At 33.9% G+C, this 13,731-nt stretch overlaps 1 protein-coding gene across 1 annotated transcript in view; it reads right to left on the bottom strand.

Annotated features, from left to right (window-relative positions):
- LOC126750886 (protein single-minded) overlaps positions 1-13,731 on the bottom strand; it is a 193,457-nt gene that overhangs the window by 38,471 nt on the left and 141,255 nt on the right. The window contains exon 5 of the mRNA XM_050460658.1: positions 9,453-9,542. Within this exon, the coding sequence (XP_050316615.1) occupies positions 9,453-9,542 (90 nt within the window). The remainder of the gene's footprint in view (positions 1-9,452; positions 9,543-13,731) is intronic.

The raw sequence follows: 13,731 nt of genomic DNA, 5'->3' as shown, positions 1-13,731 counted from the left end.
CTCCATTGATATATTTTGTATTTTTTGTGAAAAAAATCGTTTACTGTGGATTCAACCACAGACCCACTTGTAAAGCGCAATTCTACATAGTATTGAGAGTGTTGTTCATAATGCTGATAATAGTGTATAGAGATTGCTTTGGTCATTCTAGCATCATTCCATTACACTTTCATTAGTTTTTTGTTTTCTTGGTCATAATGGCTTAAAGCAATTTGAAATTATCGGCATTCTAAGCTAGTCTAAAAGATCATCCACTAGATACTGATTTCATAATGAATCTTCATTGATTTTGATCTCAAACTAAAGTGTGATCCATTTCGAGTTTCCCAACTTTTTAAAGAAAAAACTCAGAAATTATATATATTTTATATTCTTACTTGTTAATTTTATAAGGATTTATTAAGATATATGTATTATATATATTATATCTTTCACCATTAAACCAGCACACCCCGCAACCAAAGACTTAAGCAACGAACTTCATATCAAAACTAATTCATTTTGTATTCATTTCATTTTATTTATTTAATTTTTTTGGGTCCGCGGGCTAAGCAATGCCATTATGTCACATGACTATGAAAATTTGACAAGCGATTCGTTATTGGCGCTTAAAGTGTAACGCTGATTGAAAACTAAGTCCATTTGCTGTGCGAAGAATTTTTTTAAATATACGAAAATTCTCAATAGCCGCAGCTTACACACAATCCCAAGCACTCAAAGCACGCTTGTCCAACCAGCGCAAACGATTTCTGAAGCTAATCATATAAATTCGCGAAATTCGCGGCTGAAATGTTGAAACTTCAATTAGTGGCGGCGTGGACAGGCGTGTAAACGGTAGTCTGTAAGCAACAACACGTTGGCAGGCATAAGTTTGATTGCCGCGCAGCTTTTGCGTTTGAATTTGCCATGCAGTAAAAGTATTGAATGCTGCCAGATTGGGTGGCTGACAGTAAACAAGTTGAGTGCACTTTTTTGATTATAGAAATAAATTTGTTTGAAATTTTGAAGGAAAAAAATATAAAAAAATATTAAAAAACAAAAGTTAGTAAAAAAATATTAAAAAATACAAAAAATTAAAAAAAGTTTTTGGAATATTTATTAGTAAAATCTCTATTTTCCAGCTCTATTCGCTTAGTTTGCAGTCATTGCTACAACTTTGGTCCATAAATCCATATCGAAAATTCATTTCAATATACGCTTTACTCTGCGTGTGTGTGTGTTGGTATTGAAAGCTGAAACTGGGTGGCGTTTGGTGGGTGTGTCGCTTAATTGCCAGAAGCTGTGCTAAGTGGTAATTTATGCACGCTTGCGCATTACAAAGTGCTTACACACACACATCTATACGGACATACATACATATGTATGCGCTTGGTCGCATTAGAAGTGTGACATGCCTTTGACCAAAGACCCTTTAGTTCAATGCAATTTTTATGCGGCATACATATATTTACTACATACACATACACACACAAACACACATATATATATATACATATATATATATATAGCTGTAATAATTTATATTTATTTCTTTTGTGACTTTTGCTTGCAAAATTTGACTTTTGACACCTTCTTTTATTAGTCGCTGACGCATGCCCCTCACTCAAGCTGTGCGCGCGCAGCGAGCTTAACGCCAGAGGCCAAGCGAAGGTGGCTAACGAAGGCGCTGTGCACTAACGGTTGTAATATTTAGTATCATATGCGATTACATAATGGGCAAAATATGCAAATTGAGTGTAATGTATATAAATTTACACAAAAAACGGCCTAACTCGGTTTTAGGTAGTATTGATTTTTTTTGAAAAATTTGTTCTAGGCATTATTAAGTAGCATATGAGTTTATATAGTAAGAAAAATATTAATATTGAAGAAAATATAAACACGTGACACGCAAAAACAGCTTAACGCGATTTAATGTTATATTGAATTCTGTTTAGTCACAGCATTTTAGCTTTATTTATAATATTAAATAATATAAAAAAATTATATTAACGAAATATATAGTATTGTTTCACTTAAAACAGCCTAACTCGATTTTATGCAATATAGCATATTATTTAGTTGGTTCGTTTTATGTTCCCTAAGCATTTTGTATATTATATTGTATTTTTATAATAGACCAAATATGAACAATGAGTTTCATACATATATAAATGTTTTACACAAAAATGGCTTAACTCGGTTTTATGCAGTATTGTTTTTTTTTTTTGGAAAATGCATTCGAGGCTTTATAAAGTAGCATATGAGTTAAAGTAGCAATAAAGTATTAATATTGAGCAAATTATACACCTGTGACATACAAAAAACAGCTTAACTCGATTTTATTCAGTATTGAATTTTGTTTAGTAATAGCGTTTTGTATACTCTAGGCATTATTTAGTATTTCATGCATATAAATAATACGAAAAATATTGTTATGAGCGAAATATATATAAAATGTTTCACATAAAAACAGCCTAACTCGATTTTATGTTATATTGCATTTTCTTTAGTTGGTCCGTTTTGTGTTCTCAAGGCAAATTTATATATAATATGCGTTTTTACAATGGACAAAATATTAATAATAAGTGTTATATATACATGTTTTACACTAGAAATAGCCTAACTCGATTTTAAAAAGTATTGAGTTATGTTCAGTGTTATCGTTTTTTGTACTTTAGGTAATATTTAGTATCATTTGCGTTTGGATAATAAGGAAATTATTATTATTTAACGGTATATATACAGTTTAACACAAAAAACAGCTTAACTCGATTTTATGTTACATTAAATTTTGTTCATTTAATACCACATGCGTTTAAATAATAATAACAATATTGGCAAAATATGATTGTTTCACAAAAAAACAGCACAACTAGATTTTATGTAATATTCAATTTGCTTTAGTTTGTTCGTTATATGTTTTCTAAGCATTATTTTATATTATATGTGTTTTTATAAAAGACAATTAAATTAATAATGAGTTTCATATGTATACAGTTTTACACAAAAACAGCTTAACGTGGTTTTAGACAGTATTGAATTTCGTTTAGTAAAAGCGTTTTATGTTCTCTAGACAATATTTAGTATTATATGCCCAGTAAATAATTAGTAAAATAATCATATGATAGAAATAAATGCACGTTTCACACAAAAAACAACCTAACGCGATTTTATGTAATATTGAATTTTATTAAAAAAATCGTTTTGTGTTTTTCAGGCAATTATATTTTTGAAATATGTCCCACTCACATTAAATATGAAATTATTTTCATAACAAGTATAAGTTTTCGGCATGTTGCAGTTACGTTCCACAGCTTAATATGCCACATTAATTCAGCTGTATCTGATTTCGTGTTAAGCGTTTACTTCATGTTGCCACACATATTTATTACGTGTAGTTGAAATATTATTATTATGTATTTGTCTGTGCTATTAAGTTACCGCCGCCATTAGTAGCGCGCTCGCTTCAAACGCTGAAGTCATAAAAAGCGACTCTTTGCAGCTTGAAATTCTGTTTTTTTGCTGTCAAGTTTATGCTTTGACCATTCATATTTGATTAATTATCAATTAGAGTTGTTATGATATTATTTTTTACGATTGAAATTAAGTTGTTGCTCTTGGTTACTCGTGTTTTCGTTAAGTGGAAATTTCATTTGACTTTTTATTATATTTTATTGTGCAATATTATTTGAATTGACAGTTTGTGATTTATGGAATTATTAATATTTGTATTTACGTTTTTATTTTCTTTAATTTTTTGCATTATTTTTTACAAGGTAAATGGTGCTTAATATTTTCAAATATTATTTATTTACAGTCATGTAATATTTATTTATTATATTCTCTTTCTACTATATTTCTACATGAGTGAAGTTTAATATTTTGTCTAGTATAAATAAGGTTTCCAAATTTTAATGTTATTTGCCTTTTATATTTCGGAATTAGAGAACAAAATCAAATATTAATCCTCAAAAATCGTTTTACTGTTCTTTCGAGATATTCTCCATTAAGATCTATACATTTTTGTATGTTTTAGAATCAATTTCCGAAACACTTTTGCTACTCTGATTGATGCACCTCCAAAAGATGTATCCTGAACGCATCAAGCGCCTTTTCAGGTGTCGAAAAACGTTGACCTCTTACGGCAGTAAAAAACATTCGTTGCCAAGTAGGGACCACACGTTATAAGAATCAACAAATCGTTGTTTTGAGCGCTCAAAAATCCGGTTGTTTCGGTCGATGTTTAGGCATTCGCATTATCGTGGTGTTCCCCGTCTTTGGCGATTGGTTTTTTTGATTTTTTGAGAGAAAACTGGCAAACATATGTGTTCTACTCAAATTTTACTGCGCAGCGTTGTTGTTGTTGATTGGTTGCGATATGTTCAATTTTTTCGAAAGAAATTTTGTTGAATTTGTTCATATTGAAACAACCAACAGTCGACTGCTGTTTACTTCCGGACTCATACGCATAAGTTCACTATTCATCACCTGACACGTTGCCAAATACGTGTTTCTCTCAATCAATAGACAAGCGCTCTTTTGAGCGATTAATAACTTGTCTGTGATCTAAAGGGAACAATTTTTTGTCTTACAATCAAAAGTTCATGCAATGTTGAATGTATGCTGGTCCCACTAATTTCTTTAGTTAACTCAATCTTACGATAGGTCGCGTGACATTCTTGGAACATCAATTTAGACACAGCATCAACGGTTCCCGGATTATCGAAAATGATTTTGGACGACTTTCACGAAATTCCTCTTGGAGTGATCTACGACATAGCTTGAATTCAGCATATCAGCGATAAACACTGATCCATAATGGCCTTCATCGTAAAAAATTGAATTAAGTTCATCGATTCACTATGGCTGAGTTAATCTACGTCGAAAGTTGTAAAAAAAATAATTGCGATTTAATTCCATTTTTTGACTGAGATGAATATCTTAAGTTACTGTAAGCAACACAAAAAGCGCTCGTAAGTCAAAACGTCAGGAGCAGCACAACGATCCATTTTAGGCCTAGACTTTTGTAACATTAGATACGTTGCTCTAATTGGCCACGCGGATGACTTTGCAGCAGTGATTACAGCAAGGTATACAGAAGAAGCGCGAGGAAAGCTTAATTAGATCATGATACGGACGCAAGCATGGCTCGACTCACACAACCTCCAGCTCGCAACGGAGAAATCAAAACTACTACCGCTAACAAATAAGCACATAACCCTCGAGATAAGCATGCAAACAACTACGGATATTCTTAGGACACAAAAACCAGTAAACTACCTAGGCGTAAGACCGGATCCCAGACTAACCTTCTGGGTACAAACGCAGCACACCACAGGAAGGACTGCGAAAATCACCTCCCAACTTAGCAGACTAATGGTCAGCATAGGGAGACTCAGCCAAGAAAAGGAAGCTGCTACTAATTAAGTACAAGTCGCAAACTTGGATAACACAGCTGTTTTCCGGTCACGGATACTTGAAAAACTGTGGAGGTACAGATTAGGAAAAGTAGAAGAGCCGCCATGCCCATACAACGACCCGACAGAGGGCAAAGCTGAATACACATTCCTTGAATGTGTGCGATGGCAACGAGAACGCACCGCCATAGAAGACCTGGTTGGCTCGAGAGTGAAGCAAACTGGACCTACCCAGTGCTTTCTTAAAATATTTGCTTCGTAATCTCAAATGCTCACAGAAAAATATTAGCAACCTTAATGATAATATGATGATTGGCAGATGCTATTTTCTGTGGAGATTCGGGATTAGATAGGCATGACTAGATATATTACGTAACGGCCTTATTTTCAGTAAAAAATTATAACTTTCGAATTCTTGTAGAGCATAAAACTTCTTAAAAAAATTACCTCAAGGGAATTTTTTTTTTCAAGTCAAAAATTTATATCTTTGGCTCACCCTAATATGTGTACCTAAATGCATATTTATATATTAACAAAGTGAGTGGTTGAAGTCTCTAAATGCAAAACATTTTTTGCACAAAATTTGGCAGAATTGAATTGTAAACATAAAATTTTCCAAATCCACAGTCGCACGAAATTATTATGTTCACCTTACAACTTGTTTTTGGGAGCGCAGAGTCGCCCCGAAAATGCTGTGTACACGCTTTTAATGGACTGCAAAATGTTGTTTTCTTGTACCGTTAGTGTGCATGTTACCAGCGATGAATGACAACAACATAAGCTTGTCAGTTAAAAGTTTTGAAATTGAATAAAATAAAATAAAAATAAAATAAAATAAAATAAAATAAAATAAAATAAAATAAAGTAAAATAAAATAAAAATAAATTAAAATTAAATAAAATAATATAAAAAAATTAATAAAATTAAATAAAATGAATGAAATTTAATTAAACTAAATTAAATTCAATTAAATTAAATCAAATTAAAATAAATTAAGTTAAATAAAATCAAATAAAATAAAATAAAATAAATAAAAGTTTTGTAAAAAAGACATACATATGTAATTTGTACATAAAATATGTATATTTAAAAAAATAAAAAAATTTAACTTAATCAACCTCAAACTCTAGACACATTTTCTAACATCCAAAAGCGATTTTTGTACAAAAATAACGAAATTTGCCATTTTGTGTGAGATTTTCGAGGTAAAAGCTAACAGTTCAGTGCGCTGTGCGGCAAATTAATCAAAGCTTGGTAGGCAGCGTTTGGTGGCATGCAACCGAGAACTAGTTGCAAGCTGCGGCTGCTGCTAAAACAACTGCAGGTTGCTGTATTGCGCACGTGTTTTTGTTGTTGTCTTCATTTTAGTGCGCGTTTTTGTTGTTATTAGCGCTGCTGTTTTTTGTTGTGCTTGCTTCTGGCAGCACTGACAGCTCACAGAGCAAACAACCTGTGACATGCGCGTTGTAATGTTAAATCCGTCGTCAGTTGTCAAAGATTAGCATCACTTTTTTGTAACATTACATTGCTGGTGTTGTTGTTTTTGCTGTAAGTTGAGCGGCAGCGATTTCGGTTGCATGTTGCTAGGCTGCCGTGTTGTTGTATATTTTTGTTGTTGCGTTGGTTGCAATGTGAAAAAGTGTTCAACGAAACGTACTTCTCAGCAGTTTTTGTTTTTATTGTTGTTAATTTTGTTTCAGTCTACGCTTAGCTTAAGTAGCTTGTAAACTTGCTACGAAAGTTGTTGTTGTTATTTTTTTTTGTTGCGGCTTGGCAACTGCTGACTGTTACTTGGATTTTGGGCTGCTGCTTGTAGGTTTTCTGCGCGAAAATTTTCAGCAGATTTCTTTTTTTTTGTGGGTTTTTAGGTTAGAAGAGCGCAAACAAACCGAAAGTCCTGTAAGAAAAATTATTTATTTTGCTTTTTGTTTCGTAAAACCCATCAGATTAAATGTTGACACAGATGCTTGACATGCCTTTCAAAATTACTAGCATGTCTTGTTAAGTAGTGCAACACAAGGAGTTTTGGAGTGAGTATTTTTATATAAATTTTCGTATAATATATAACATTTTCTATTTTATAATTTATTTATTCGGAAAGGAAAACATAATTTATGTGTAATTCTTAAGAATATTTGCAAAATTTATATTGTGGTAATTAATTTGTTGATTTTATTCAAGGAAAACATAAGAACATCGGACGCACTAGGGTGGTACAAAAGAATTATTCCGCAAAAAAAAATAATAATAAATTTTGTCATCTTAGCATGACAAAAGAAAAAATTTCCGAGGAGTGTGAAAATATTTAAGACATATTTTTCAAATAACTACCTTTCTGCGTTTCCCATGTTTAAGCTACATTTGTGATATATACCTTGCATTGCATACTGCTGATTTTTTAAAAATATTTTTGCATCAAAATCACTTTGTTTGACTTCAATATAGACATCAAACCTTTTTTTACCAATTCATTAGACTTTTCATTTTGATCAGGTGGCAACTCTACTCAAAGTATTTCGACTTAAATATTTTTATATCTGCTAATTGAATACCGATAATTCAATTATTGTAATTGTATACACCATTTAAAAAGGTGGCAACCTTTCTCTTTCAGCTACCCTTCTTTGACTGCATTTCCGTCATGCATTCGACTAATTTTTAAACTTGCTTAATACGATAACATGAGTTTTAAATGAAGGAAATTTAAAAAATATTTAATTGTATACACAATTTTAAACAGCTGGCAACCCTTCATGTGGTACCTTCGTTTCAAATATTTTTTTAAGTCTACTAAATTTTATATCCCTATCAATTTAATTGTATAAATAATTTTAAACATGTGGCAACCCTACTCGAAGAATTTTCAATTAAAATATTTTTAATTTTTTAAATCTGCTTAATATATAATCCTATATTTCAATTGAATTGTATTCAAAATTTTAAACAGGTGGCAACACTTCTTTAAATGCCTCAGACTTAAACATTTTCTAAATTTATTAAATTTGATATCCATATTGCATTGTAATTGTATAAATAATTGTAAGCAGGTGGCAACTCTTCTTAAAATATCTTCCGCTTAAAACTTTGTCAAAATTGTTTAGTTTGATATCCATATTGCATTGTAATTGTATAAATAATTTTAAGCAGGTGGCAACTCTTCTTAAAATATCTTCCGCTAAAACTTTGTCAAAATTGTTTAGTTTGATATCCATATTGCATTGTAATTGTATAAATAATTGTAAACAGGTGGCAACTCTTCTTAAAATATCTTCGACTTAAATCGTTTCTTCAATCTGTTTAATTTGACACCCATATTGCAAACTAAGAAAAATAATTAAACAGGTGGCAATACTCGTATAAAATATTTCCAACTTTAATCTTCTCAGATTTGCTTCCATATTAAATATTTCTTCAATATGTTATAGTCGAGTTAACAACAGCACGCCAGTCGTTTCTTCTTTCGCAATTTGGAGGATGGAGTTATGTTTAAAAGTTGACGCAAATGAGTAAAGTTCTCTCCCATTCACTTGGGAGTGGCCAGAAACGATTACTTTACTTGTATGTATGGCTCAAGCAGCTCACAACTTCCGGTCTTGGATCAAGAACCCGCTGGGTAACCAAAAAAATGCCCGTTGGAAGGCGAGCTAAAGTGAGACGGTGAATCATCCCTCCCAAGGGTTGTGCGCTGGGTTTGGGACTCATCACTTAAAAAAACGCACCCAATGAAAAAATCAATCAGCTGACAGTTTAGGCTTAGTAAAAATTGAGCGTTATACGATAGAAGAACGTGTATTCATTATTGAACATTATTTCAAAAATAATGAAAGCTTGGCGGCCGAAGTTCGAACATAATACAAAACTTCGATTTTGATGTTTCAAACACACATACACCTGCTTACTACGCGTCTCTGTACCAAATATGATTCATATATACATATATGATATTTGAGTTAATAACTCAGGTATGGCCTTTTTGACAATAAACCAGAGCACAGAGCTACGCTATTTGCTTTGAAGAAATACAATGCTTTCAAAAATAATGTCACCACTTACCATTGAATGCCCCAAATACTCGGCTGCATTATCGGAGATATAAAGCAATTTGCCATTTTGCGTCAGCATCATGAGGAAACCTGAGAGCGCCTGCAAAAGTGAGAGAAATGCAAGTTATTAAAGCAACATATAAAGAAAAAAACAACAACAGCTGAACAACTGAAAGGTGTGAATTTCATAAAAACGCTATAAATCTTTAAGTGGTAAGAATTATTTTGCCAAATCGCACAGACAGTGTCGAAATTAATGTCGCATTAAAGCAAGCAACTCAAATTTGCTTAAGCTTTAATGAGCTTTACTAGGGCGTGAGTGAGTAGCGAAGCTCCAAACAGGTTGCTGTATTTAAATTTGAGTTGAAGCGCAGCTGCGGATTAAAATTTATAAATAAGAAAATTGTACAAAAATACTAAAGTTGAAAAACAATAAAATTTTTCGTAAAAGAAATAACAGAAAAATTAAAAAAAAAAATAATTAAAAAGATAAAAAAATTAAATAAAAAATAAATAAAATATTTTTGAGTAAAAGAAATAACAGAAAATTAAAAAAAAAAAAATAAACAACATTTTTTGAGTAAAAAATATAACAGAAAAAAATAAATAAATACATAAAAAATGTTTCGTTGCTGTGAGAAAATCGTATTTTTGCATTTGGCCTTCGCAAGTGTGGTTCCTCAGCACTTATTAAAAGTATGTATACCGCATGCAAATGTGTTGGTGAAGAGTTGTTTTTGGGTCCTCAAATTGTATGCACCTGAGCGTTCGGCGTTCCATTTACAGGTATGTCTTAACAATACAGCGAAAATGCTTGTGGCAAAAATGGTTATCTCTTTGCTCGAGAAGTTGGTAGCTGCAAGTTGGTGCTTGGCAGCGCAAATATCTGCTTAATTCAGTCACGAATATAGATCAATCTGCCGCAAATGGACTAACAATGCCAAGCCGAAGCGTCAGTGTCAAGTGCGCGACAAACAGCACAAACAACAACAACAACAATAATAATAGCAATAAGAGTCAAACTAACTGCATTCAAATTCATAGATATTGGTTAGGCAAAAATCACAGAAAAAAATACTAAAATAAAAAAATTCAAAAAAGTATTACTAAAACAAAAAAAAAAACACAAATACAAAAAAAATTATAAGTTGCAAATATCAAATAGCAGCAATGCAGCACCGAAAAGCTATTAAAGCTCAGCGCTGGCAGTTTGAAATAGTTTGAAATGCACGGTAGCCGTGGAGTCGAACGGTAGCTGCCAGCAAAAGTATAATTCTAGCTCAACGGCATGAAAAATAGATATGTAAGAAAGCGAAAAGCTTATTTGTATATGTTAAATATACAAGAGTAAGAGGGTGGTGTGAGAAGTTGTGGTAGGTGTGATGTTTTTTTATAAGAAATTTCTGTTTTCGTCTACCTGAAAATATGCTTATAGTTCAGTAGATGTTGCTATATAAGCATCAAATTTATTAGCAACGAACTATGAGGATATAAAAGCATTGCACTGGTTCAAATTTGTTATAATCTTTAGAAAGAAAGCCTGACTTAATAACTAAGTTTAGAGATTTTTACTTTTTTTCTTATAGGTGATGCCGCGGCTTGCCTTTGGGTGAGAAACATTTAACTGTGAGCTTTGCTATTTCAAATAATTATTGAATCTTAAATTATCTTAAACTTTTGTCTAAAAATAAATAGAGATTTTAAATAATTTTCCAAGTTGATTTCATGCTACAATCACTTTCATACCCATGTTTAGGTCCACTCAACTATACAGTCCCCGGCCTACCATAGTAAAACACATCTCAAACGAAGGTTTTAGTTTTTTTACTAAAAGAAGAACGGTTTAGGATATCAATAAAATTCTTTATTCCTGTGAAAGTACATTCGCTGTCATTTTGTATGGAATTCGATTTCTTTTGCATGGCCACCACGGACACGCTTGCAGAAGTCTAGACGCTGAATCCAATTTTCGACGGTTTTAGGGCATAAATCGGTAGATACTGCTGCAATTTCACGTCCGATATTCATATGAACTTCATCAATCGTCGCTGGATTGTTGGCATAAGCCATAGACTTGACGTAGCCCCACAGGAAATAGTCTAACGGCGTCAAATCGCACGACCGAGGCGGCCAATTGACTGGGCCATTTCGTGAGATAACACGTTCACCAAACTTGGTTTTCAATAAAACAATTGTGACATTGTGCTGTGTGGCTTGTGGCGCTGTCCTCTTGGAGCCACATATTGTCCAAGTCCATATCAACCAATTCGGGCTTAAAATATTCGGTTATCATTGAGAGGATTCCCATTCACAGCAACGTGTCGCTCTTAAATACTCGTATCACGTAGGAAGTAGGGCCCAATGACGTCGTCGGCCCATAAACCGCACTAAACGGTAATTTTTTCGGGATGCTTTTGTTGACTCAAGGAGTACGTGTGAATTGCTGCCTTACCATATTTTGCTTATTGATGCAGCTATTCACCCAGAAATGAGCCTCATCACTAAAGATGATTTTCGATGAAAATCCGAATAAGTTTCAAGTTGCTGCTCAGACCAATTCACGAACATACAACGATTCTGGTGGTGAAGCGGCCTCAAGTCTTGCGTTAATTCGATCTTTTAAGGATGTAGGCCAAGACCTTTTCGCAAAATTCGCCACAGCGACGTCACAAAGATGCCCAACGCTTGAGAACGACATGTGAGAGACTGATTTGGGTCTTCCTCAATTGATGCGCTAGCGGCAGCAATATTCTCGATACCACGGACACGTCTATGTATCGCTGGCTCGGGAACATTTTATACTATGCCTTTGGATTCACGTTTTTCCACTAGACGCTCAATTCTTGCTCTGATAGGATGATTATGACGGCCATGAATTGGGCGTAGCGCTCTTAAAGTTGAGGCCACTGACTTTGAATTTCGGTAGTAAATTTAAATAATATCGAGATATAGATTTGAAATTTTGCATAAGACCTTGTCTCGCCAAGAAGCTGCTAATTTTTCGGTCCGCTGATATTGGCCAACAGTAGCCCCTGGCTGTAATAGCAACTGAACGATTGAAATAAAGTGCTTGTATGGAAAAAGTTTTCAGTTGATGATCAGAGATTACTTCAAGAAATTTAGCATGGATTATTCTTTAAGCAAATAGAGCAATATCCGAAGAAATTATTTAGATCAAGCCACTATAGAATATAGCCGCCATACAAAGCTGAAAAAAGGGCTACCCTTTCTACTGGTAGAAAATGATATGTGGTTATAATACAATATCTTCATTCCTCGATTCCCAAATAAAGAACATTTTCGCTTTCTACAGTCTTTCTAAAACCTTTCAAATCCACAAAAATCTGCAACCGCACTACTCGAAGTTGTAAACTGACATTTGACAGCTGCATGGTTGCTTTCACCGTTAGATATTGCCAAAATGTGCCTGATCTATCAAACTACCATTGTATATAGCAGTATATTTAAGTATTTGTATACAATTACATACTAGTATATATGTATAGCGCCAAAGTAAGTGCCAAGTTGGCTTGCAATTCAACGCCTCAATTACACTAGTGTGAGCAACTGCAGCAGCAGCAGACGCAGGGGAGCGGCAGCAGCAGTACCAGTGGCTGCCAACCGCCTTTCGCGCCAAACCCACTGCGGTTACATACCGAAAAGCACACGTATGCGCTTACAAAGAAATGCCATTCCAGCAATTCCTGTGCGCTTTACGAGATGCAGCGATTCCAAATGCCAGTCGTCAGCCAAGCCAAGCCAACTCGTCCAAATAGAGACACAATACTTTGGCGATTTGGATTTTCATTTCAATTTCCTAGGAACTCCGCGCATACAAGCCGATTTGTGCCGGCAAGCCAGTAGCCAAGTCAATTCAAGCCAAGCCAAGTGTAGCTGCCGAGCCGCTGTGGCAATCAGTGTGTCTTTTGGTGGACAAAAATAATAACAACAACAGGCGTACAACAATAATAGGTAGCATTAAGATATGAAGTCGCGTAGCCGTACAGCAGTCGGCTCCAGCGACCATTTTGCGCGATAACAGCATTTCACATTTAATAGAGTTGTTTCCGATGAAGACATTTCATTAGTGTCGCAGCCATCAGTTGTTGGCCCCCAGCTGGTTGCTGTGTGCTCTGTGCTGAATGCCGACGTTGTTGTGCAGCGCGAATATTTTCACAAGTAACACACATACATACATGCACATATGTGTTTGTATATACATATATATTTTTGTTTTTGTTGTGTGTAGCTTTGCAGCCGCTGCTCGCGCTGTTACGTCATTTAGTCGC

This window comes from Bactrocera neohumeralis, chromosome 2 (genome assembly GCF_024586455.1).
Source record: "Bactrocera neohumeralis isolate Rockhampton chromosome 2, APGP_CSIRO_Bneo_wtdbg2-racon-allhic-juicebox.fasta_v2, whole genome shotgun sequence".
Lineage (NCBI taxonomy): Eukaryota > Metazoa > Arthropoda > Insecta > Diptera > Tephritidae > Bactrocera > Bactrocera neohumeralis.
Note: the sequence above shows the minus strand (reverse complement) of the source record. Positions and strands in the feature narration are given on the sequence as shown.